Here is a 26474-nt window from a genome sequence, read left to right on the forward strand (position 1 = left end):
TACTTGGTAATACTTAAAGTTTTAAATAAAAATAGTTTTATAAAATTAAATTGACAGTAATAAATATATACAAATTAGATTTTCTTAGTCCTAAAATGGTTGGGTTTGAGCAAAATTACTGGGATAATATTTTTGTCTTTTATATATGTATATGAAAATGACTAATTCCCATATGGAAAAAAGGAATTCAGTGCCCTTTTTCTACTGATTATAACCTATCCCTAATCTTTGAAATTATTTCATTTTAATATGTTACATAAAAAAAGTTCAATATTAAGAAAGAATGCAATATTAACCTAAAGTATTTGTCAGAATCTTTGAAGAAGGTAAACAATTCTGTTTTCATTGTCTCCTAAATAGTTGTGTCGTTTTCACCTTAGAATGTATCTTCTCTATATCCATATCACGGTTTTTCATTTTATCTGCTTCACCATTTTAGTATCGTTTACATTTTCCTTCATTATAAAAGCAGTTGAAGTGGAGTAGACTACATAAGCTTGTGTGTGTGATCAAAGGGAATTTGTGAAGGGTGGGGGAGTTGGACTAGATCCTCTTTTAAGATTCCATACCATTCTAAGGATTTATGGTTAGAAATTAGTTGGGTTGGTGAGCTGTAAAATAATTCTTTATTATATCATTGGAAGTTTTTGCTTTTTATGTGTTAAAAGTGTTAGCATGAAGGTTTATATAATTAAGCCTTGATTGTATTGCTGAAAATTATATTTTATCACTTTTCCTCTCTCCTTTGGGTAAAGAAAAAGCATATGTGTGTCAGTAATGAATGATATCAGAAAGTGGAGAACATCAGTTGAGTGTAGTTTGAGTGTTTTATTGGGGACTTTTTCCACTAGACTTCACACAAAAACTCTGGTTTTTATCCAGAACTATTTATTTATTTACATATTAAAAGATTTATTTTTTTCAAGATTTATTTATTTTAGAGAGAGAGAATGGGGAGAAGGGGCAGTGGGAGAGAGAGAGAGAGAAATCCTCAAGCAGACTCCCTGTTGAGAGGAGAACTCGATGTGGGACTCGATCCCAGGACCCTGAGATCATGGCCTGAGCCGAAATCAAGAGTTGGATGCTTAACCTACTGAGCCACCCAGGTGCCCCTTAGAGAGAGAGAGAGAGAGAGAGAGAGAGAGAGAGTGGGGGGGGGAAGGGCAGAGGCAGAGGAAGAGAGAGAATCTCAAGCATACTCTGCGCTCAGGGCGGACCCCATGGTGGGGCTTGATCTTGTGACCCCCACATCATGACCTGAACCAGAATCAAGAGTCTGTTGCTTAATCAACTGAGCCACCCAGGCACCCCTACAACTCTTTATTTAAACCTGAGCAAGCCTGTCATTCCTGCTCTGTGTTTCTTTAAAATTAGTGATAATATTTTTCTGATTTTTAGATCTGTTGTGAAATTAGTTAAATGTAACTGGAATGAAAATGCCCTGAATTAATTTTATTATTTTGAAATATTAATTGTAAAAGATCTTAGTAGTGTAGTAAAGGAAAAATCATATCACTGTTAAGTTTTTAAATTTTAAATTATGTTCAAGATAATATAACTTAATGAGTGCATTTATATGAATATTCAACAGAAGTGGTTAAGATGAGTAAAAACCCAATTTTCATTGTTCTTAAAGTAGCTTGATTTATACAACTTTATTTGCTGGGTACTTGTTCTTGGGACTCCCTCTAGTGTCTCTGTTTGAAAGCATCATTAGGTTAACAGGCTTAAAAATAATTACTATTTCCGTTGAACAGATTTTAAAATACATAGAGGATCATACTTTTTGAATTTTTTTTTGTTTTCTTCAGTTTTTTATTTTGCTGTTATATTTAACTTGCTTTTTAATGGGGTCATGACAGGAATTGACTTCTGTATTCTTGTATAATTTCAGTATTGCAGGGTTAAAATCTGTTCTGCTCACTTTCAGAGTCCCATTTTCTACCTTATGAATTATTAGGATAAAAATTATTCTGACTTGAAATCACTTTCAGCCATTACTTACTTATACACCTTGCTTTGATCAGGAATAGATGTATCAAAATGACCAAATGAAAATTTCTTTGAAGATACAGCAATTTGGCTTATTATGGCAAACGTTTGAATACATAATGTATTAAACAGAAACTAAAACAATAATAAATAAAAGAGAGTCTACTCCAGATTGGTAACTACACCACCATTTATATGATTTAGCTCATTTCTCTACATTTCTGAAGTATTACATTTTTTGAACTATTGTTTCTTATCTTTGGAATCAACTTTAAGTTTCTATATGTTAAGTATTGAATTGAAACTATGCCTTAATATATATTATTTGAAAGCTGAAAGGATATTTGAATATTTACTTCCTGGGGATTATTTAAATCTAATGGATTTAAGTAAGTATTGAACCCAGAGCTCAAATATTGTTACTGAATATTTATGAAAATAATATATACTTGCATGGCTTATATCTAATATCTAGAAACTCTGGGATAATTAAATGTAAATGTATATTCACACACAGAAAAACACACAAGTGCATTTGGATTTTGGTGACAAAGTATGCCAATATGGAAAAATGAGTAGCAAAGTTAAGTTCTGGGAAAAAGTTATTTGTTCAGTTTATATAAGATTGTGTACATTGATTTTCTTTGCCTTTTGTGAAAGTTAGTGTTCCTATTTATGATATTGATGAAATATTCATGAAGAAGACAGTATAAGAATAGAAGTCTGATACATATATTCAGTTGCCTAAAGAAAAATGTAAAGTGGCCTTACTCTTTATCAGTATTAGTGTTTCTAGTAGTTATATATCCTTTCTGTTATCTGTATACCTCAATCCATTATATATACTCACATTTTAATATTTGTTACGTGTTTCAGGGTGTTGACGATGCCTTCTATACATTAGTTCGAGAAATTCGAAAACATAAAGAAAAGATGAGCAAAGATGGTAAAAAGAAGAAAAAGAAGTCAAAGACAAAGTGTATAATTATGTAAATACAATTTGTACTTTTTTCTTAAGGCATACTTAAGTAAAAGTGGTAATTTTTGTATATTACACTAAATTATTAGCATTTGTTTTAGCATTACCTAATTTTCTGCTCCATCTGAACTGTTAAGCTTTTATCTTGAATGCTTATTTTAAAATGACAGTGGAAACTTTTTTTCCTCTAAGTGCCAGTATTCCCTGAGTTTTGGTTTTTGAACTAGCAATGCCTGTGAAAAAGAAACTGAATACCTGAGATTTTGGTCTCGGGGTTTTTGGTGCATGCAGTTGATTACTTCCTATTTTTCTTAACCAATTGTGAACTTTGATGTGAAACAAATTAATGAGCTTTCGAATCATCCCTATTCTGTGTTTTATCTAGTCACATACATGGATTAATTACTAATTATAACTTCAGTTGAGATTTCATGATTGGTTTTACTGAAACATTGAGGGAACATGAATTTATGGGCTTCTTGTAGATTCATCTTGTAGGTATAATGTCCTATAGTTTCAGTCACCCTTAATGAATGTAAAGTTACACTGTTCACAAGGTTTTCTCCATCTTTCACTGCTATTTGTCATAGTCACGCTCCCAAAAATATTATATTTTTTCTATAAAAAGGGAAAAAATGGAAAAAAAAATACAAGGCAATGGGAAATATTAAAAGGCATTTACTTTCCATATTAGATAAATTCCTATAATACTCTGAATAGCTTTTCCTGTAAAGGCAGACCCAGTATGTAATGAGGATTATAGCAACCATTTTGGGGCTATATTTACATGCTACTAAATTTTTGTATTAATTGAAAAAATTTTAACATGTATAAAAAATTCCCATAGGAATTAAATACAGTCTCCCTGTGTCAGATTGCTCTTTCTTAGCATAACTTTAAATCTTTTCTTGATCTTTGGTCTTAGAAAATAGTTTTAATTCTGGTAGTGACGTTAAAGATTATTTGGGCCAGTTAGCTTTAGTAGATGTTAAAGAGACCAAGGTTGCAAGGCCAGGCCTGGTGTAAACCTTTGAGCTTCATTAAGAGTTTCATAGTATGGACTGGCATCCCTGTGGTCTCCCTGTTGTCATGAATTGGGTGGTCAGAAGTGGGGACGAGGAGAGTTTGGATAAGATGCATCCTCACTATGTGGTGGTCCTGCTAACAGATCAGGAACATCACTTTTGTTTAAAAAAAAAAAAAACAAAAAAAACAACCAATAGAACTTTTTAAAAACATTATTTCAATTAAGATTTTGGGGTAGGGGGTGGCAAGACTTTAATTTTTTTTTTTTTTTTTTAAACAATGAAGTGAAAAAGTTTCAAAATCTTTAGTATTGGCTAGTTCTCAACACTGGCTAAAGTAACATTTCATACACACTTTGCAAGTGTGGTCCATATTTAAGAATGTCTAATGCTTAAATAATAAATTAATAACAATGATTCTTTCAGTGCATTTAAAATGTATTTTTAAATATCTGAAGTGAGATGGTGTGTTGAGGTGAAAATATCACTGGACCAGGAGGAAGGTGACTTAGATTCTAGTTACATGTCTTTTACAATTTCAATTTTGGGCAAATCACTTACTGTCCATTTCTTCATGTTAAAAGGAGTCATCTCAGAGGCTTAGCTAGCATTACAACTATGTGATTTACATTCAGTTTACATAAGGATATACCTGTTTGTCAATCTCAGCACAGTCTGTAACTTTTTACCTGTGTTATCTTCAGCGCCAGTCTTAGACAAAGTTGTGCAAGAGGTGAAGTTTATTTTTGAGTATCTGTTCTCCAGTAGCAGTACTCCTCTCCCATAGTAGTGTCATCTTGCCTGCCTACCCTTCTACATGCCACATGACTTTCTTTTCTTCTAATTCCCCTAACCTCAAGATTTATTGCTGCTTTGGGTATCTCCATGAAGGCTTCCCACCAAGTCACATTGTTCAGGCTCAACTTAATCTGACAGATACTGTAATAGGATCTGACCTAATAGCTAATTTTCAGGTGGTAGCTAGAGCAATTTAATTTTGATCCTTTGAACATCATCTCTTTGCTACCTGGTCGACTAGTGGCTAAGTAGGAAAAGTAGGATTTTTCATACCTGCTAAGAATAGACCCTATCCAGTAGAAGAATTTAATAAATTTATATTAATAAATACTGAAAGATTCCTTAGATAATCTAAAACTAGGACTAGACCTGGTAACAGTGATACATTCCATTATTTTAGTAAGTAAAATCTTCTTACAATGAAAAATACTTTAAAATTTAATTCATAAAGCTTACTTTTTAAGCAGAATTCATTTATCCAGCAAATATTTGAGTGCCTATTGGATGCCAGGTACTGCACAAGGCAGTGGGGATCCTACAGTATCCCCAACAAGGGACATAATTCCTATCCTTAAGTAGTGCTGATATTTTAGAGTGGTCTGTAATCTTAGTGAGGCATTTGGCACATGACCCAGAAATAAGATAATGCATATTTTAGTTTTGCAAAGAAGGGATATGGTCTCTAAGGTTTCTTCCAGTTCTAAAATAATTGTTTCGCTCTGATTCCAATAAAGCTGTTTAATCAAGCTACTTTATGTAGATCACTTTACTTCATTATTTTAAGGGAGTAAACGTGACTGTATTTTTTATTTGGGATAATTATGTGACTTTATTGGGACAATTGTAGTACACATTAAATCGTATGTCAGATGATAACATTAAAATTCCCAAGTGCGTAATATTCTAGTTGGTCTCTTTGTATCATAATTAAAATAGACTTAAATATTGAATTCAAAAACAGTTTTATTTATCTGGGTATGAATAAACAGATGCCTGAACTAATTCACAGAAAAGGAAACTTCTGTGTAAAATTCAGTCCAATTTCTGAAATGCTATGCTAAACTACAGGTTTATGGAACATTATCTAGATAGGGTGTTAAGACTTTATATAGTACTTCCTCTTGTTTCTACACAAGAGAAAGAAATGGCCATACTTCAGGAATTGCAGTGCATAACTGAGGGATTTTTAGGACTCTTGAATTTTTTGATGTAGCTGGGCAACTTTTTTTAGGCAGTGGTAATCATCCTTTATTATGTGAATTTTGAATGGTTTGACAAAAGGTTTGTTTTTGTAGAGATTTTAAAAGGGGAGCGATAATCCTAGAAAGAAATATTATGTAATTATTACGGCCTTAAAGATAAAAATCCTTGGAGTTGAAAAAATTGCTAAATTACCTAGTCTTAGACATTAACATGTTTGTGGAAGAACATAGCAGAAGTATGTAGTATAATTTGAGTGAATATTACCAATTAGGAATTCTAGGCTCTATTTTAACTGAGTCACACTGCATAGGAATTTAAAACCTAACTTACAGGTTATCAAAATCTTTGCCACCATTGCACAATTTTGTCCTAATATATATAGAAACTTTTGTGAGGCATGTTTGGTTGCAGTTTGCACAAGTTCATCTCATTTGTGTTCCAGTGATTTTTTTCTTCTAACCATTTTTTTCAAAACAATAAATACACATTTTTTTTTTGGTAGGCAATAAAAACTGTCATTTCCATTGTCAAAAAGTAATTTCTTGATAACTGTATTAATGGTTTTTAAAAAACCATCAGTTACTTTAAAACTGAATTTATATTTAATAACTTCTGTATTAGTGTTGGGTAGCATGAAATCTGCATTGAGAAACTGAACAACATACAACTGGTAGCTGTAAATTCCTTCAGAAAATGAAAATTATTTCTTCCTAAAGATATATTTACATCAGTTCTTGAAGAATAGTCATAACTAGATTAATAACTGTTTTAGTTTAATAGTTTTAAGTGCCTGTTTGGGATGATGATAGGCAATTTAGATGAATTTAGGAAAAAAACAAAGTTCTAACTTACAGAAATGTCCATTACAGAGCGTCGCCCTCCCCATAGAGCTAAATGGGTTATGTAATGTTTTATCCAAAAGTTTCCAATTCCACTGTCTTGTGTTTTCATGTTGAAAATACTTTTGCATTTTTCCTTTGAGTGCCAATTTCTTACTAGTACTATTTCTTAATGTAACATGTTTACCTGGAATGTATTTTAACTATTTTTGTATAGTGTAAACTGAAACATGCACATTTTGTACATTGTGCTTTTTTTTGTGGGACATATGCAGTGTGATCCAGTTGTTTGCCATCATTTGGTTGCGCTGACCTAGGAATGTTGGTCATATCAAACATTAAATTTAAAAATGACCACTCTTTTAATTAAGATTAACTTTTAAATGTTTATAGGAGTATGTGCTGTGAAGTGATCTGAAATTTGTAATATTTTTGTCATGAACTGTACTGCTCCTAATTATTGTAATGTAATAAAAATAGTTATGGTGACTCTGGTAGTGTGTACTTCTTGAAATTTGAAACCTTTGCCCCACAATTGATATGGAATAGTTTATAAGCCACAGACACTATTATTAGTGAATCTTTTGCAGCTTATATGTTAGATATATTCTTTGTGAAAGGTGCTGTGAACATTATGTAAAGGTTTAAGTGTTTGCTTAAAACCATGTTAGATTTAGGTCCGTTTACTATGTTAACTCATTAAGAAGTAGATGCAAAACAGATCTGCCTTTATGATGAAAGAACAGAATAACATTATTTATTACTTTTTATCAGTAAAGGTAATTGATACACAACAGGTGACTTGTTTTAAGACCTAAAGGGAGTCAGCAGCAAAATTAATAATGGAAGATATTAAATAGGTATGTATATAATGCCAGTCACTGGCAGCCTACTTCAAGATCAGAAATAATCTTACTCCATACATATTATTTCTGTAACTGCACTTAAATCATTACCATGTGCTATTTGTTTTGTAGTGAACCTTGAATGTGTGCTGTTAATGTATCAAATAGGTTCAAAAATAAGGAAATAAGATGGTACTCCTTCAAAAGTTAAGGAAAATTAATGTGCAATAAATTATTTTGCTTAGTTACATGCATTAAATGGCATTCTCTTGTCAGTAAAATGGAGAAATGGGCTAAGAATAATTGGTAAAAACTTATTAAAATTATTTTAAGTACATTATATTTTCATTCAAAATTGGGTACTCATTAATTTTTAATTGGTAGTTGGCTATATTGCTGGTTTTGTATAAAAATTAAACATTAAAGGGCGCCTGGGTGGCTCAGTTGGTTAAGCGACTGCCTTTGGCTCAGGTCATGATCCTGGAGTCCCAGGATCGAGTCCCGCATCGGGCTCCCTGCTCGGCAGGGAGCCTGCTTCTCCCTCTGACCCTCCCCCCTCTCATGTGCTTTCTGTCTCTCTCATTCTCTCTGTCTCAAATAAATAAAATCTTTAAAAAAAAAAAAAATTAAACATTAAGGATTGCTGATAAAGCTCTGTGAACAGAAGTTGAAACCTATTTTAGTTCATTAAGGCAGCTCAGGCATTTTTTACATGACGTGTAAATCTTGCCATTTTAAGTTAGTTACTTTTATCATATCTGGTATACATAAACAGCTGGCATTGAATTCCAGTCAAATTATAGTAATAGTGATCAGTTAGTTTTGTTGGTATCTGAGTAATAGCGTTGTTTCATCGCTCTGTATTTCCTAAGGAAGTATAAGGCTTCTAGCTCTTTCATTACAAATTCGCCCCATCCAATAAGCTCTTTGATCTTCTCTGGGTCCTTCACATCTTTGTTTTTAAGGAAAACACTCTTCAGACGCCTTTTAAAATAGTCTGCTCCTTTTGGATAGTCTCGCCCAAGATACAGCAGCTTAAAAAAGAAAGGTTACATATTTCTAAACAATCTGTATCTCAATAACATATGTATAAAACTGGCAACATAATTACTTACATTTTTATAAAGATTCAGTACTTCTCCTCTTAAAGAATTGGCCATTTTCATTTATTATGGAAAGTATCCACTTTTACACATAACATACCTAAAGAAAAATAAAAATTTTTGTAAATAACTGCATTGTAGTCCCAAAAAAGAATAAATGATTTTACACATTGGGAAAAAATGGTAATTTTTTTTTCATTCAATAAATACTTGTTAAGCACTTATGTTCCAAGCACTGGGACATAGCTACAAAATGTCAGATAAGATACCTGCTCTCACAGAACTAACATTTCCTGTGGGAGACATAATAAGAGAATTATGAATTGTGTAAGTCCTATGAAGGGAAAGGGTAATGAGAGAGAAAATGACTTGTCAAAGATAGTTATGTAGGTGTACCTTCTTTTATACAGAGTGGAATGAATTAGATTTGAATCCCAGCTGCATAATGTTACACAGATTAAACTTTATGAGCTTCAATTTCCTTACTGTCGAAAGGAAGACTGTCTACGTTGCTCTCAAGGCAACATTTTCTAGTAGCCCATATTAAAAAATATAACAAAAATTAATACATTTTGTTCATATCCAAAATATTTCAGTGTCATGTTAGATACATATCAGGTGCTTATAGGTATCAGTGGCTTAGTTGCCACCATACTGGACAGCATAGCTTTAGAGTATAGTTCCTGTGACAAGGACATTTTCCTACAGTACAACCATCAGAATAAGGAAGCTAACACTGCTGCATTACTACGTCAAACCACAACCCCTTCATGTTTTGGCAGTCATCCCAAAGATGCCCTTTATAGCAGAAAGTTCCAATTCAAGATTACACATTGCATTTAGTTTTCATGTCTCTTTAGCCTTCAGTCTGGAAACAATTCAAGTTTCCTTGACTTCCATAACTTCATACTTGTGAAGATCACAGGCCATTTATTTTGTAGAATAGCTGGAGACTACCACAGATGTTTAAAGTGCTCAGAAATAACAGAGTAGCCTGGGAAGGGGAGCAAGGGACTGGAGAACAGGAAGGGATCAAAAGGCAGGAGGAAATCCTTGGGGATAATGGAGATGTTTATTATTGTGATTGTGGTGATAGTTTTATAGCTGTATACGTATGTCAAATTAATCAGATCGATTTACACTTTAAGTATAACTTACTATATGTCAATTATACCTCAGTAAAACTTTTTAAAAATTGGTGTAAGTATGCTGGTAAAATGTTAAGAGGAAGGCTGGGAGATAGTGAGGTACACAAGGAAATAGAGATCTAAACCACAAGGTTGCCAGTTAGTGGTCAGAATAGGTGGTTCAACCAGCCACCAGTCAAGTTGCATAAAACCAGGTATGCCTCTCTGGGGTGGGAGCCCTGGTTGTAAACACTTATTTTAAATTTTTTTAAAAATATACTTGGAAGACTCCTGCTGCCGGGATGGCAGCTAAATGAAGTCCTTTTCATTTCTTGCTGAAGTTCATAAATCTGATTCTCTGGCTTCTCTTTCTTAAGGGGGAAACATGAACAAACATTATTTCCATTTTAATTCTTACATAATTCCCCACTTTACTAGTAGTTTTTAAGCTAATTCACATAGCAAACATACAATGTAGCAGAACAATTCTTTCTTTTTGAACTTTCTTGAAATTTTCTGTTTTTTTCCGGATTGCTTTTTCTGCTTTTGTCTAGATTGCTTCTGAGCTTTCTTCCCAAGTCTTTTTTTTTTTCCATTTTTACAAGTGAAGGACAAAAAAAGCTTTTTTAGAAGATTGCAGCTTAACAGACTGAGCCTCACTTAGGGATTATCTGAGTGCACCCTTTGTTGGGGAACCTCTGAAGTCAAAGTCATTCCTCCTGGACTGGCTGATCAGATTCCCCAGAGAAGAAACTTCCAATTTGCTGAGGGTTTGCCTATTCAACCTGAAGAAATGGAAGAAGGATGGGGGCCTTGCATTCAGCATTATGTACACCAAATTTAATTTCTGTTTCCAGTGTGGTTCTCATGTACTTAGTATACGTGAGGACACCTCAGTGCATAGAATAATATTTAGTCAGAAATACATCTCCATGCTTCCGTGGAGTGAGGTGCAGTCCCTCTAGAGGTGTTTTTCCTAAATAGCTTTTACTTAATCTCTTTGATTTACTTCATTCTTCATTTCCAATTCCATTGGCCCTGTTCCAGTGCCTTTTGGAATTATGCAGTATAAATTGTGCTTTTCTGGTGTGTTGAGTCACATTCATTCACCTGGTTTGCAGCTTCCAAATTTTTACTGTTGTCATCTCTTTTCTCTCTCATTTTTTGTTTATTTTTATAACCCTTCACTGACGATCAGTGGAGTTTTGAAAGGAAATGAAATTAGAAGGGTACATTTAATCTACCATATTAACACCTAATTTCCATTTTAAAACTTTTTTTGTTGTTTGCTGAGAGCCACTTTCTAGCGTGGTTTAATCTTATTGAAGAATGGCTCTTAAGAATCACATGCTTTAGGGGCGCCTGGGTGGCTCAGATGGTTAAGCGTCTGCCTTCGGCTCAGGTCATGATCCCAGGGCCTGGGATTGAGTCCCGCATCGGGCTCCCTGCTAGCCGGGGAGCCTGCTTCTCTCCCCCTGCCTCTGCCTCTCTCTCTGACTTTCATGAATAAATAAATAAAATTAAAAAAAAAAAAATCACATGCTTTAAAAATCATTCTAAATCTACATAGACATACTTTCAAGTTGCAAATTATAGCCTGTTTAATTTTCTGGCAAAGAACACAGCTTTATTTAACTCAGAATTTATAATTTGTAAAAGCTTAAATTAACCTTTTAAGCTATTGCCTTTTTTTACAAATCATACATAATAAAAGAATTTGCCCAGCAAAAAATGTAGCTGGTTTACTAGGGTAAAATTGTCCTGTTCTTTGATATGTTAATTTGTAGAAGTTAAGGCAGTTTATTATTATTTTATGTTGACCTTCAGGCTTTAAGTTTATTAGCCATTGGGAGAAAGAGGTCTCCTTGGGTTCACCTGGTGAAGTTAAAGTGCAGCAGGGACCTGGGGCTGCTCCTTAACCCTACATGAAGTCATGCAGCTTACTGCTCTTTGTAAAGAGCCAAGCTATTAGGGACTAAGAGAAGCCCCCTATCATTCTGAGAATGTGTATGGTGGGCAAGGGGAAGGAGGTACAATCCCCATTGATAGCTTTTTTCCAATGACTGCGGGCTGAGAGAGTTCAGACTTAACCAACTCCAGTCCTGGGTTAACTAAGAATTGTCATTTTACTGGTGGCCAAAGCTGTTGTTAATCAGTCTTCCTCATGAAGTTCAGATGGCAATAAAAGTTGAAGGAAAATGGGCAAAGAAAGGCAGTGCAATGTTACTATTTATTGGTTTCTAATAGATTTTGACTTCAAACAGCTGAAACACATTTCCCCAAACTAGTTAAGCCTAAAAAGCTTCACATAAAAAACTCTAACACCAGCTCCAAAGGATAGGTCATCAGAGAGGTAGGTGGCAAAAAATTTTTGCCCCCTAAGGCTGGCATTTGGCTTGGTCGAGGCATACCTAGGAGCCAGATTATAGAAGGGAGTTGAAAGGAGCTGGTATGTGTATGTTCCGAATGGGTGGATACTGTGCCAGTCTGAAGGCAAAGAGAGAACAGGAAATCGTCCTTACTCTTAGGCAGCTTGCAAGGGAAGTACTAGAGAGCCAAACTCACTGGTATAATTTTTACAGCACAGTGTCCCTAGAACAGTCTAGTATGTTCTCACACATCCCTAGCACTTCCTCCTCCCTAGGAGGGAGGCGGCATAGAGTGAGAGCTTGAGCAAGTCCTCTCCCCTAGAGGCCTACCATTTTAAGGTAATTTGGGATTACCATTAACACCACTGTATGCCCATCAATCCTAATTGAGTTGACTGAGGTTTTATATCATAAACATTATTAGCTTGACTGAAACACTAAAACAAAAACTTCCATACCGGATGGCTTCAGAACTCTATATGAAGTCGACATTAAGATGTCTTTTATCTTGCTACCAGGGATTTGGGGATGGAGTGTCATAATTTACAATCTGGATTTCTATTTCAATGGGAGTTAATAACACCTCAGCCCACAAGACTAGCTCAGTAATCCTTATTTACTAATATATTTAGTCAATAAAGTTGGGAGAGAGCATTATACAATTAGAATTCAGAGATAAGAAATGCCAACGATTTTAAAGTATTCGATGTTTTGTCATGCTAAAACGGCCCTAAAAATCACAGAACTGAGCATTTGGAAGGAGCTTAATAATCACTTAATTTCTTCTAGTTTCCCTGTTGGTCTAAGTTGCCAATGTTTCTTGATGTGGGGAGGAGACTGAAATTCTAAAGGTTGTGCAACTGGCTACACCATTAGCCTGTGACCTTGGGCTTAATGAGTCTTGCTGGGCCTCAGCGACCTTCAACTGTAGGAAATCCTTTACCCAGGAATTGCTTCAAGTAATTTCCAGTTCTTGTTTAGAGCTGCTCTTAGGAAAACCGGCTTGCAAAACATAACTTGCACAGAAAGTAAACCGAACCATGTGCAAAGAGAAGAATCCAAAGGTCATTAATTTCAAAATAACCAGCCCTCTTGGAACCAATTTATTTACCCCCTTCTCTAAATTGCCAATTGAGCCCCGTTCCCCACTCGGGCCTAAGCTGTGGTGGCCCAGGCAGCCCACCCGGGTGTCAAGTCACTTCACTCAATCGCGTAGCCGGCGTCCCCCTTCCTTCTGGAACCGCCTCACCGAGAGACCGGCCCCAACACACTCCTAGGGAGGAAGAGAGGCTGTCAACGTCAGAAGACGTTCAGAAACCCTATGCCACACCCGGTAGCCCCTGCCCAGACCATACTTCACCGCCTCCAGACCCCGGGATCTGGAAAACAATAAAACGTCCCGGCGGCTGCACTCACGCACTTTCCGGCATTCCACAGCCGTAAAGGCCTCCGACCGCTTCGACTCCGCGCTCTGTCAACAGCGAAGCAGGGCGGGTGTTGGTGTGAGGCAGCCAGTCAGGGAAGGGGGCGGGGCGCCCCACGGAAGGACCCCGGCGCGATTGCGCGGACCAGTGCGCGAGGATTCGCGCTCTTTCCCTTGGGGCAGGTGGGCGGGGCTTGTCGTCCTGACAACCCGGGAGCGTTCGTCCGCACACTCTGAGCTCCGATTTGGCCGACTGCCGAGGGAGGCTGTGCTGGCTGCAGAATGGTGAGCTGGGAAAGTGGGGGACCCAGGTGAAGGGGGGAGCAGTGATTCCCCCGTGTTAAATGATGTAATAAGAGCCTGACGTATTTTAGAGGGGAGCGGGTGGGTTTAAGAAAGAACGCTTACCCCTGTGGGAAATTGGCCTTCCGATCCGTGGCCTTCCCGTCCGGGATCTCAGGGACGGATGGGAGTCTCACACCGGTTTCTGCAAACGGGGGTTGGCCAGTGCGGTCAAATGGTGTCCTAATCTCGCACTGTTGCTAGGTTTAAGAATTGGCCTCAACCTGGTAATTTCCAAGAATGATAGAAGTTTCCACTAAATTGCTTTTTTCATTGGCAGCTTGGCGAAAGTGTGTTTTTGTGCCTCCTCGGTAGTTAATTAAAGGCTGTTGCAGTTTCTTCTGCTTTGGATAGTCATTTTATGTGGTATTTTGTGGAAATACGAATTGTTTTGTGATTCAAATTACTCAGCTTGCCTTGAATTTGTTAAATATAATAAAGCTACTTGTTTTGTTTTAATGCACTCCTCAGCTGTTTCGTCTTTTTCCAGAACACAGACCAACCTGCCCCTTATGAGATGATCTCTGTTCCCATTTTCTTAAATGCGACTTCCATTTTCTGTGGTTAAAACCAAAGGAAGTAGAAAATGTAATTATTTAATTCATTAATTAAGGGGAAATACGGACTACTTTCTTTGTGTTTGACACTAGGCTAGAAGTCAAGGATCTAAAAGTGAATATTACAACCCCTCCCTGCTGTGGGAGACAGGCCAAGCTAATAAGAATACAGTTTTTTAGCTGTAACAGTTGAAATGTCTACAATGGATTAAGTTGGGAATGATGAAATTGGGGTGGGAAAGGGCACAGAAAGGGAAGAGCAGTGCTTTTCAAACTGTGTTTTAAAGTATGAGTATGAATTTACCAGAATTGATGGACAGTGTTCATGTCAGGAAGAACAGGAAGTAAATGGACTTTAAGCTGACTTAAAACTGCTGGTAAATTGAGGGAACAATAAGCCCCTATTTATTTTCCAGTGGAACATAAATTTCATCTTATCCATCTAGCAATGTTTCTCAAAATGTCCCTGGAACATTTGCTTCTACCACATCTGGAATACTTGTTAAGATGCAGATTCTAGGAACAGACTGGACTCCAAACAGTCTGTACTGTTTCCTACTGTACTAGTTTCCTAGGGCTGCCAAGTAACAGAGTAAAACAAACTAAGTGGCTTAAACAGTGGAAACTTACTGTTGCACAATTCTAGTGGCTGATAAATCCAAGATCAAGGTGTTTCCAGGGCTCTGCTCCCTCTGTGGGTGCTAGGGAGAGATCTGTTCAGACCTTTTTCCTAGCTTTTAGTAGTTCCTTGGCCTGTGGCAACATAACCCGCATTCTTTATGTGGTGTTTTGTGTGCGTGTCTTTGTCCAAATTTTTCCTTTTTATTAGGCCACCAGTCGTATTGGATTAAAGGTTATTCTATTCCATTATGATCTCATCTTAATTTAATTACATCAACAACCCTAGTTCCAAATAAGGTAAAATTTGAAGGTACTGGGGAATAGGATGAGAAAGCAGTTCAATCTATAATATCAGTGGGGAGGGGGAAGTGTGTACACTTCTACCACAGGAATATGCATTTTTTTAACAAGCCCTCTGAACTTTGAAGAACTACAGTTGACTCTTGAATAACACTGGTCCACTTTGAACTGCGGGAATCCACTTATAGGCAGATTGTTTTGATAAATACAGTATGATACTGTCAATGTATTTTTTCCTATTTTCCTAATATTTCTTTTCTCAAGCTTATTTTATTGCAAGAATACAGTATATAATACATATAACATACAAAATATGCGTTAACTGTTTATGTTATCAGTAAGTCTTCTAGTCAACAATAGGCTATTAATAGTTAAGTTTGGGGGGAAGTCAAAAGTTATATGTGGATTTTTGCCTGCATGGGGGTTGGCACCCCAACCCCTGCGTTGTTCAAGGGTCAATTGTACTATACTACATGATGCTGTTTTTATGATTTGCAGGAGTACTAATCCCGAACCCACTTCACATTAAAAGCACTAGTGAGAGATGGTAATTTGCCCATCTTAAAATATCACTACTTGAGAACAGGAGCAATACTGTGTGCGTATTCTGCTGTATAGTACTTATTTCAAGATGGGAGTGTATTAACTATTAATTGATAGTAAATACGATGATAAAAATAGAACTCAACTGAAAAAATTATATGTGAGCAGTCTCTACTATTCCTCTTTATATCATCTCCAGTGTCCCAGAGCTCCCTGTGTGCAAATCATTAATAAATATCTGCTGAATGAATTAATGAAATATATGTACTTTCAAGGAGATAAAATCTGCTTCATGTCAGTTTCAACATTTATATTTAATATAAGTTGATAATCTTATAGCTTGAACCAGTAATTTTTCCTGGATAAGTTGTCAGATGTGGAATGTGTATAATCTTATAGTCACATGATCTCCTACAGATTGCTTATCAGAAATCTAATGGACACATGAGCCTAATCAGGAAATTACAAGTAGTGTTAATTGAAAAACACATGTAATGATAATGCTAATGGTAAATATTTATTGCAATACTGTGCTTTCCAAATTAATTTCCGAAGAAGGATAGATCTGCTTTAAGACACATTGCTGAAGAGAATCGTTTTATCATAGCTTTGCCTGCTTTAAATAACTGATTCTTTTTCTAGAAAATCAGCAATCTAATTTTTCAGAAAGATTATTTATTTATGAGATCATTTCCACACTTTCAAACTTGACATCAGTACCTGTATTTTAGTCAATCACTTGTTCCTTGGAACCCTTTATCTCCCTGACTGCTACTTCTGTGTAGTGGTAGGTCATTTCATTACACATAGGTCATTGACTGTCACAAGAAAGAGTGTAAGATTTAAAGAGTGTATAATTTTAAAAAGGTGCTTCAGTGGGTGAACTATTTTTGTTTTTCCTAGACCTGCTTGTAGTTTTGTCTAAATTCTTTTTTAAAAGACTTTATCTTGAGATAATTTTAGTTTTACACAAAAGTTGCAAAGATGATGCAGAGTTTCCTTATGCTTTTTACCCCGCTTCTCCTAATTTTCACATTTTATATAATCTTGGTACTTTTGTTAAAAATATCTGAGTTTTTAAAAAATTTATCAATCCTTTTGTTTTTCCAACTTTCAGGGTCCCAAAGCAAAAAAGGTAGGTAGAAATTATTCTCTCAAAATAGTTTTATAAGCATTGACATTGTATGAACAGAATTTTTAAACATTTTTTAGTTTTATTATAGTTTATAATAGGATTTACTAAGCTTACTTTTTAGATTATTACTGCTATTTATTTTATTATTTTTTAAATTATGTTAATCACCATACATTACATTAGTTTTTGATGTAGTGTTCCATGATTCATTGTTTGCATATAACACCCAGTGCTCCACGCAGAACGTTCCCTCTTTAATACCCATCACCAGGTTATCCCATCCTCCCACCCCCCTCCACTCTAGAATCCTCAGTTTGTTTTTCAGAGTCCATAGTTTGTCACGGTTCGTCTCCCATTCCGATTTCCCCCCCTTCATTCTTCCCCTCCTGCTATCTTCTTTTTTTTTTTTTTTAAACCTATAATGTATTATTTGCTTCAGAGGTACAGATCTGTGATTCAACAGTCTTGCAGACTTCACAGCGCTCACCATAGCACGTACTCTCCCCAATGTCTATCACCCAGCCACCCCATCCCTCCCAACCCCCACCACTCCAGCAACCCTCAGTTTGTTTCCTAAGATTAAGAATTCCTCATGTGAGTGAGGTCATATGATACATGTCTTTCTATGATTGACTTATTTCACTCAGCATGATACCCTCCAGTTCCATCCATGTCGTTGCAAATGGCAAGATTATATTCTTTTTGATGGCTGCATTATTCCATTGTATATATATACCACATCTTCTTTATCCATTCATCTGTTGATGGACATCTTGGCTCTTTCCACAGTTTGGCTCTTGTGGATATTGCTGCTATAAACATTGGGGTGCACGTATCCCTTCGGATCACTACATTTGTATCTTTGGGGTAAATACCTAGTAGTGCAATTCCTGGATCATGTGGTAGCTCTATTTTCAACTTTTTGAAGAACCTCCACACTGTTTTCCAAAGTGGCTGTACCAACTTGCATTCCCACCAACAGTGTAGGAGGGTTCCCCTTTCTCCACATCCCTGCCAACATCTGTTGTTTCCTCACTTGTTAATTTTAGCCATTCTGACTGGTGTGAGGTGGTATCTCATTGAGATTTGGATTTGGATTTCCCTGATGCCGAGTGATGTTGAGTACTTTTTCATGTGTTTGTTGGCCATTTGGATGTCTTCTTTGGAAAAATGTCTGTTCATGTCTTCTGCCCATTTCTTGATTGGATTCTTTGTTCTTTGGGTGTTGAGTTTGATAAGTTCTTTATAGATTTGGATACTAGCCCTTTATCTGATATGTCGTTTGCAAATACCTTCTCCCATTCTGTCGGTTGTCTTTTGGTTTTGTTGACTGTTTCCTTTGCTGTGCAAAAGCTTTTTATCTTGTGAAGTCCCAATAGTTCATTTTTGCCCTTGCTTCCCTTGCCTTTGGCGATGTTTCTAGGAAGAAGTTGCTTCGGCTGAGGTCGAAGAGGTTGCTGCCTGTGTTCTCCTTTAGGATTTTGATGGACTCCTGTCTCACATTTAGGTCTTTCAACTATTTGGAGTCTATTTTGTGTGTGTGGTGTAAGGAAATGGTCCAGTTTCATTCTTCTGCATGTGGCTGTCCAATTTTCCCAACACCATTTGTTGAAGAGACTGTCTTTTTTCCATTGGACATTCTTTCCTGCTTTGTCAAAGATGAGTTGACCATAGAGTTGAGGGTCCATTTCTGGGCTCTCTATTCTGTTCCATTGATCTATGTGTCTGTTTTTGTGCCAGTACCATACTGTCTTGATGATGACAGCTTTGTAATAGAGCTGGAAGTCTGGAATTGTGATGCCGCCAGCTTTGCTTTTCTTTTTCAACAGTCTTCTGGGTATTCGAGGTCTTTTCTGGTTCCATACAAATTTTAGGATTATTTGTTCCATTTCTTTGAAAAAAGTGGATGTATTTTGATGGAGATGCATTGAATGTGTAGATTGCTCTAGGTAGCATTGACATCTTCACAATATTTGTTCTTCCAATCCATGAGCATGGAACGTTTTGCCATTTCTTTGTGTCTTCCTCAATTTCTTTCATGAGTATTTTATAGTTTTCTGAGTACAGATCCTTTGCCTCTTTGTTTAGATTTATTCCTAGGTATCTTATGGTTTTGGGTGCAATTGTAAATGGGATCGACTCCTTAATTTCTCTTTCTTCTGTCTTATTGTTGGTATATAGGAATTCCACTGATTTCTGTGCATTGATTTTATATCCTGCCACTTTACTGAATTCCTGTATGAGTTCTAGCAGTTTTGGGGTGGAGTCTTTTGGGTTTTCCACATAAAGTATCATATCATCTGCAAAAAGTGAGAGTTTGACTTCTTATTTGCCAATTTGGATGCCTTTTATTTCTTTTTGTTGTCTGATTGCTGTGGCTAGGACTTCTAATAGTATGTTGAATAGCAGTGGTGATAGTGGACATCCCTGCTCTGTTCCTGATCTTAGGGGGAAAGCTCTCAGTTTTGCCCCATTGAGAATGATATTCGCTGTGGCTTTTTCATAGATGGCTTTTATGATATTGAGGTATGTACCCTCTATGCCTATACTCTGAAGAGTTCTGATCAAGAAAGGATGCTGTACTTTGTCAAATGCTTTTTCTGCATCTATTGAGAGGATCATATGGTTCTTGTTCTTTCTTTTATTAATGTACTGTATCACATTGATTGATTTGCAGATGTTGAACCAACCTTGCAGCCCAGGGATAAATCCCACTTGGTCGTGGTGAATAATCCTTTTAATGTACTGTTGGATCCTATTGGCTAGTATTTTGGTGAGAATTTTTACATCCATGTTCATCAAGGATATTGGTCTGTAATTCTCCTTTTTGATGGGGTCTTTGTCTGGTTTGGGGATCAAGGTAATGGTGGCCTCATAAAACGAGTTTGGAAGTTTTCCTTCCATTTTTACTTTTTGGAACAGTTTCAGAAAAATAGGTATTAATTCTTCTTTAAATGTGTGGTAGAATTTCTCTGGGAAGCCATCTGGCCCTGGGCTTTTGTTTTTTGGGAGATTTTTGATGACTGCTTCAATTTCCTTAGTGGTTATAGGTCTGTTCAGGTTTTCTATTTCTTCCTGGTTCAGTTTTGGTAGTTGATACATGTCTAGGAATGCATCCCTTTCTTCCAGGTTATCTAATTTGCTGACATATAGTTGCTCATAATATATTCTTTTAATTGTTTGTATTTCTTTGGTGTTGGTTGTGATCTCTCCTCTTTCATTCATGATTTTGTTGATTTGGGTCCTTTCTCTTTTCTTTTGGGTAAGTCTGGCCAGGGGTTTATCAATCTTGTTAATTCTTTCAAAGAACCAGCTCCTTGTTTTGTTGGTCTGTTCTACTGGTTTTTGTTTGTTTGTTTGTTTCTATTTCATTGATTTCTGCTCTGATCTTTATTATTTCTCTTCTCCTGCTGGGTTTAGGCTTTATTTGCTGTTTTCTCTCCAGCTCCTTTAGGTGTAGGGTTATGTTGTATATTTGAGACCTTTCTTGTTTCTTGAGAAAGGCTTGTATTGCTATATACTTTCCTTTTAGGACTGCCTTTGCTGTATCCCAAAGATATTGAACAGTTGTGTTTTCATTTCCATTTGTTTCCATGAATTTTTTTAATTCTTCTTTAATTTCCTGGTTGACCCATTCATTCTTCAGTAGGATGCTCTTTAGCCTCCATGTATTTGAGTTCTTTCCGACTTTCCTCTTGTGATTGAGTTCTAGTTTCAAAGCATTGTGGTCTGAAAATATACAGGGAATAATCCCAATCTTTTGGTACTGTTTGAGACCTGATTTGTGACCTAGGATGTGATCTATTCTGGAGAATGTTCCATGGGCACTAGAGAAGAATGTGTATTCCGTTGCTTTGGGATGGAATGTTCTGAATATATCTGTGAAGTCCATTTGATCCAGTGTGTCATTTAAAGTCTTTATTTCCTTGTTGATCTTTTGCTTAGATGATCTGTCCATTTCAGTGAGGGGGGTGTTAAAGTCCCCCACTATTATTGTATTGTTGTCAATGTGTTTCTTTGATTTTGTTATTAATTGCCTTATATAATTGGCTGCTCCCATGTTAGGGCATAGACATTTACAATTGTTAGATCTTCTTGTTGGATAGAGCCTTTAAGTAGGATATAGTGTCCTTCCTCATCTCTTATTACAGTCTTTGGTTTAAAATCTAATTTGTCTGATATGAGGATTGCCACCCCAGCTTTTCTTTTGGTGTCCATTAGCATGGTAAATGGTTTTCCACCTCCTCACTTTCAATCTGGGGGTGTCTTTGGGTCTAAAATGAGTGTCTTGCAGACAGCATATCAATGGGTCTTGTTCTTTTATCCAATCTGATAGCCTGTGTCTTTTGATTGGGGCATTTAGCCCGTTTACATTCAGGGTAACTATTGAAAGATAGGAATTTAGTGCCACTGTATTGCCTGTAAGGTGACTGTTACTGTATATTGTCTGTGTTCCTTTCTGGTCTGTGTTGCTTTTAGGCTCTCTCTTTGCTTAGAGGACCCCTTTCTGTATTTCTTGTAGGGCTGGTTTCATGTTTGCAAATTCCTTTAGTTTTTGTTTGTCCTGGAAGCTTTTTATTCTCCTTCTATTTTCTTTTTTTTTTTTTTTAAGATTTTATTTATTTATTTGACAGAGAGGGAACACAAACGGGGAGTGGGAGAGGGAGAAGCAGACTCCCTGCCGAGCAGGGAGCCCGATGAGGGACTCGATCCCGGGACTCCAGGATCATGACCTGAGCCGAAGGCAGTTGCTTAACCAACTGAGCCACCCAGGCGCCCATCTCCTTCTATTTTCAATGACAGCCTAGCTGGATATAGTATTCTTGGCTGCATATTTTTCTCATTTAGTGCTCTGAATATATCATGCCAGTCCTTTCTGACCTGCCAGGTCTCTGTGGATAGGTCTGTTGCCAATCTAATGTTTCTACCATTGTAGGTTACAGATCTCTTCTCCCAAGCTGCTTTCAGGATTTTCTCCTTGTCTCTGAGACTTATTACTGCTATTTAAATCATGGGCAATCCTTTACAAAACAGGACATACTTCAAATTTGACATAAAAAGATTCTTCTAGTTTCACAGTCTTTAATTTTTCCTTATACCTAGGTTTGAGGTTTTTTATTAGTTGTGCTCTAGAAGATGTTAGATTAGGAACCCCTTTTCTTTATTCCAGATAAACATAAAAATTTAGTTACAAAACCTTAAAAGCGGACCCCCCAAGGTAAAATGTCTTTAGATGGATTGCATAGTAATGCATACTTGATTTTCTTTTATACTTTGTAGAAATTTGAATTTAATAAAGGATGTCTAGAATGCCTTATTCTCTTCTTCACTTAATAGATTTCTACTTTAAAGCAGAAATTATAATTTCTTGACTGGCAAGCCAGATTTAGTCCCTAACCATATTTTGTTTGACCAGAAAAGTTTTTTTAATTTGTTGCCAAATTATTTTCATACAAAAATGTGATTTCCATCTATTCTGAAAAATTGGAAACCTGATAACATTGGGCCTATAGTCCTGTAAGGCAACAGTTGGCTAGACTGAGTAGCAGCCACCCCTTTTAGAAATGCATAAACTCTTCAGTTTGCCATGGTCTTGACTATGACCAAACTCCCTACTTTATTTACCTGCCTGATCCCAATAGGGATTTAGGTTTGGAATGCTGGCTTTAAGGCATATTTCATAAGGTCACTTCTCTGTAAAATTTTCTACTATTCTTTCTTCCACAATCAGTTATGCTGTGTTCTCATAGCACATTCATTTGTACATACCTCAGTTATAACCTTTATATCATTTTATTGTAATAATTAATAATTGTGAGTTAAGTTCAGGAGCATGTCATATTAGTTTTTATATTCATAGCATTTAGCGCAATGCCTGGCCCATGATAGAAATTCAATCAATATTTGTCTAATGAATATGTGAAACCCATTTACCCTGCCAACATTCAAAAACACCTGGGCCCTTGACCATTTAAAGGAAATGCTTATTTAAATGTGTATTCAATATTTATACAGTTAAACATTTCTTCAAGAGATGCTTTTGAGTGCCTTCTGTGTTTGCTTCTCTCAGTCATTTGGACCCACTACCAACCTGAAACTATTTTAAGGACTGTGGGTATAACTGAACAAAATTTATGAAGGTTCTGGAAACATTCTCATGGAAGTATTCTGGAGGACTACAATTATTTGTATGTGGGTCTGTAATAGTTTATTGGTTTGTGTGGATTCTCATTTTTGGTTTTAGATTGTGAAATCTTAGAGACATTGTTTTCAGTGTGAAAACTCATTGTTCTAAGTGACTTCTGTGCTTAACTGTATATGCATGGATGCTAAATAAATACTTCTGGACTATTTTGTTCAGAGTGTTGAATCCCTTAGAGAATGGTGATAGGAAGCGTATGAAATTTGAAACCAAACATAAGGAATAAATCACTCACTTTTTATTTATTCCATTCTTAAAGATTGTGGTTTGGGGATTGAGTCTGTAAGGGAATTTATAGTATAGTTAGGAAAGCATTGAAAGATATATTTTATTCTTTGTGATTTGTCACAGATTTTTTTTTTAAGGGAAAAGTAATAAATGCACATGGTATAAAATTAAAATAGCATAAAAATGGAAAATTTCCTCTTACTCAAGACTGGAAGAACTACTGCATATCTTTTCATAAATTGTCTAAGCGTTAAAGAGTACACACACAATCCCTTTTCTCCCCACAGTTGGGAGCATTCTGCACCTTCTATTTATCATTTAATGATATTGTATTTCATTATCCTAGGATACTCATCTTTTTACATTTTAAAATTACTAAAATTGAGATATGTCTCATAGTTAGTATCATCTTAAAATCATCATAGTCCTGGATTGACATCCATTTCTTCTAGAGAGGATGTTTGCTTCTGTCAGTCACATGGGCTTACTCATACCTAATACTACTTTAAATTCTCTGAGAGTTTTTGGACCATGCTAATGGTATCAGTCAGGCTACAAATCCATGTGAACTGGCTTGTGGTTTAAATTTTCAGATTTTTTTTCTTCTTTCTATTCCTTTTCAGGATTAAGATCTGCAAGTTTTCTTGCTGTATCTTTCTGTGTTGTGGGTTCATTTCTCATTACTCATATCCAGCTTTATTTAGGCATCTCCTATTAGACTCCCATCTTGGGCATTCCCTTTTTTTGTAGTAATAATTTAAAGGTACATCTTACATCTGATGGCATCATAGATTGGATAGAATAGGTGTGTCTTTGGACCTTTTTGTTTCAGCACAATGAGATAGTGTCACTTCTTTTCACAGCTGCATCATATTTCATTGAAAGTATGTACTATGATTTTTATGTTGTCCCTCTTTTTTGCTATCACAAACAAGGTAAGAATGAAGATCTTTGTATATAAGGCCTTGCATCTGTATGGACGAATACTTATTTCATCGATTTAGCAGTGTTCTAGACATTAAGAGAACAGTAACAAGACAGTCTCTGATCTCATGAAACTTACATTCTTTTTTTATCCCACTTTATTGAGATATAATTGATATATAACATTCTATAAGTTTAAGGTCTACAATGTAACAATTTGATGTACTTATATATTATGAAGTGATTACAAAACTAAAGTTAATTACACATCTGTCATCTCACATAATTACCATTATATATATGTGTGTGTGTGTGTGTGTGTGGTGAAAACATTTAAGATTGACTAAGCAACTTTCAAATATACAATACAGTATTGTTAACTGTAGTCAGCACGCTGTACAGTAGATCTTCAGAACTTATCTTGTAACTGGAAGTTTATGCTCTTTGACAAATATCTGTGCATTTCACCCATGTCCTAGCCCCTGACAATCACCAATTTATTCTGTTTCTATGAGTTCAGCTTTTTTAGATTCCACATGTAAGTAAGATCATATAGTGTTTGTCTCTGACTTATTTCACTTAGCATAATGCCCTCAAGGTTCATCTATGTTGTCACAAATAGCAAGATTTTCTTCTTTTTATGGCTGAATAATATTCCACTTATACTTATCCATTCTCCTATGGATGGACAGTTTGTTTCCATGTCTTGTAGTACACATGGGGATGCAGATATCTCTTTGAGATGGTGGTGTCATTTTATAAAGCTTACATTCTATCTGGGGGAGGTGAGGTGACGTATATAATTTCAGATAGCTTTGAAAATGCAGAAAACCAAGAAAGGGGTCAGTGAGAAATGTGGGGTAGGGAATAGTGGTGATGCTATTTCATATAGGGTGATTAAGGAAGTAAAGTTTGAGTAGAGACCTAGATGAAGCAAGGGAGTTAGTCAGTAATTACCTGGGGGATGAGATTCTAGAAAGAAAAAAACAGTTATTGCAATAATGGCCAAGTAGGCCATGGTGAAATGTTTGGGTTTTATTCTGAGTGTGATTGGTAGCCTAGGAAAGTTGTAAGCAGAAGAGTGATATGGTCCAATTTACATTTTTTTTTAAGATTTTTTATTTATTTGCGAGAGAGAGAATGAGAGAGAGCATGAGAGGGAGGAGGGTCAGAGGGAGAAGCAGACTCCCTGCTGAGCAGGGAGCCCGATGTGGGACTCGATCCTGGGACTCCAGTCGCTTAACCAACTGAGCCACCCAGGCGCCCGGTCTGATTTACATTTTTAAAAGGTGAGTGGAAAATTCATTGTAGGGAAGTAAGAGTAGAATCAGGAGGACCAGTTACAAAGCTATTGCAGCAGTCTGGATCAGAAGTCTTTTTACCAAAATAAACCTACAAGTAAAAAGTACTCTCAGAGATACACAAAGATTTTCTAAGGATGCCAGGACACAGATAGGTTTATGGAAATCAATTTCCAGATCATCATCTTCCATATTTCGCCTTTACTGGGAAAAATCTTTCATGAAGTCCTCCCTTTTCACAATTACTCTCTTGCTTTACAAAACCAAAGTGGATCTAAATCTTAGTGGTTCATTGCCCCAGGGCCTAGGCTATGAAACTAAGGGAAAATTCAAATATTGATGTTAGCAAAGCTTTCTCTAATGAAGGTACCAAGGGACTTTTTGTCTTTTGTTCTTTGTGGTGAAATATGGCAGTAGAGGTATTGCGATAGTGTGAATTTCTTATATGTTGTAGCCTGGAGTTGTGGAACTGGTAATAATTTTTAGTGAGTTACCTGTGAGATTATTGTGCAATGAAGATGCAAAAAACCCTCTCACAATGTAATTTATAATATTAATTTTTTAATGAAGAAAGATTTAAGGGTATCACCAAAAATGTAAATAAGCTTAATGATTTCA

At 36.1% G+C, this 26474-nt stretch overlaps 3 protein-coding genes across 12 annotated transcripts in view; 2 read left to right on the forward strand and 1 right to left on the reverse strand.

The window, feature by feature from the left end:
* KRAS (KRAS proto-oncogene, GTPase) overlaps positions 1 to 7330 on the forward strand; it is a 39289-nt gene extending 31959 nt beyond the window's left edge. For all 4 annotated transcript variants that reach the window (XM_064591494.1, XM_064591492.1, XM_064591491.1 and 1 more), the window contains one exon: positions 2869 to 7330. In XM_064591494.1, coding sequence (XP_064447564.1) covers positions 2869 to 2985 — 117 coding nt within the window. In that variant the 3' untranslated portion in view covers positions 2986 to 7330. The remainder of the gene's footprint in view (positions 1 to 2868) is intronic.
* On the reverse strand, positions 445 to 13812 carry ETFRF1 (electron transfer flavoprotein regulatory factor 1). Of its 3 annotated transcripts, none has more exons than XM_045870361.3 (3): positions 13636 to 13744; positions 8797 to 8884; positions 445 to 8715 (listed from the first exon to the last, which is right to left on the reverse strand). In XM_045870361.3, the coding sequence occupies exons 2-3, from the start codon at positions 8845 to 8847 to the stop codon at positions 8494 to 8496; spliced, it is 273 nt and encodes a 90-aa protein (XP_045726317.1). In that variant the 5' UTR covers positions 8848 to 8884; positions 13636 to 13744; the 3' UTR covers positions 445 to 8493. The 3 variants fall into 3 exon arrangements, with proteins under 3 accessions (XP_045726317.1, XP_045726315.1, XP_045726316.1); XM_045870359.3 differs by having other exon boundaries at positions 7565 to 8715; positions 13701 to 13812; XM_045870360.3 differs by having other exon boundaries at positions 7565 to 8715; positions 13697 to 13794.
* Positions 13813 to 13867: 55 nt separating this feature from the next.
* DNAI7 (dynein axonemal intermediate chain 7) overlaps positions 13868 to 26474 on the forward strand; it is a 64675-nt gene continuing 52068 nt past the window's right edge. For 2 of the 5 annotated variants that reach the window (XM_064591487.1, XM_064591489.1), the window contains exon 1: positions 13868 to 13988. In XM_064591487.1, coding sequence (XP_064447557.1) covers positions 13986 to 13988 — 3 coding nt within the window. In that variant the 5' untranslated portion in view covers positions 13868 to 13985. Of the gene's footprint in view, positions 13989 to 17183; positions 17202 to 26474 lie in introns of those variants that run through there. The other 3 variants (XM_064591488.1, XM_064591486.1, XM_064591490.1) reach the window with 3 other exon arrangements.

Source organism: Mirounga angustirostris, unplaced genomic scaffold, assembly GCF_029215605.1.
Source record: "Mirounga angustirostris isolate CCGP_5_RB_7025 unplaced genomic scaffold, mMirAng1.0.hap1 SCAF_5, whole genome shotgun sequence".
NCBI classification, from domain to species: Eukaryota; Metazoa; Chordata; class Mammalia; order Carnivora; family Phocidae; genus Mirounga; species Mirounga angustirostris.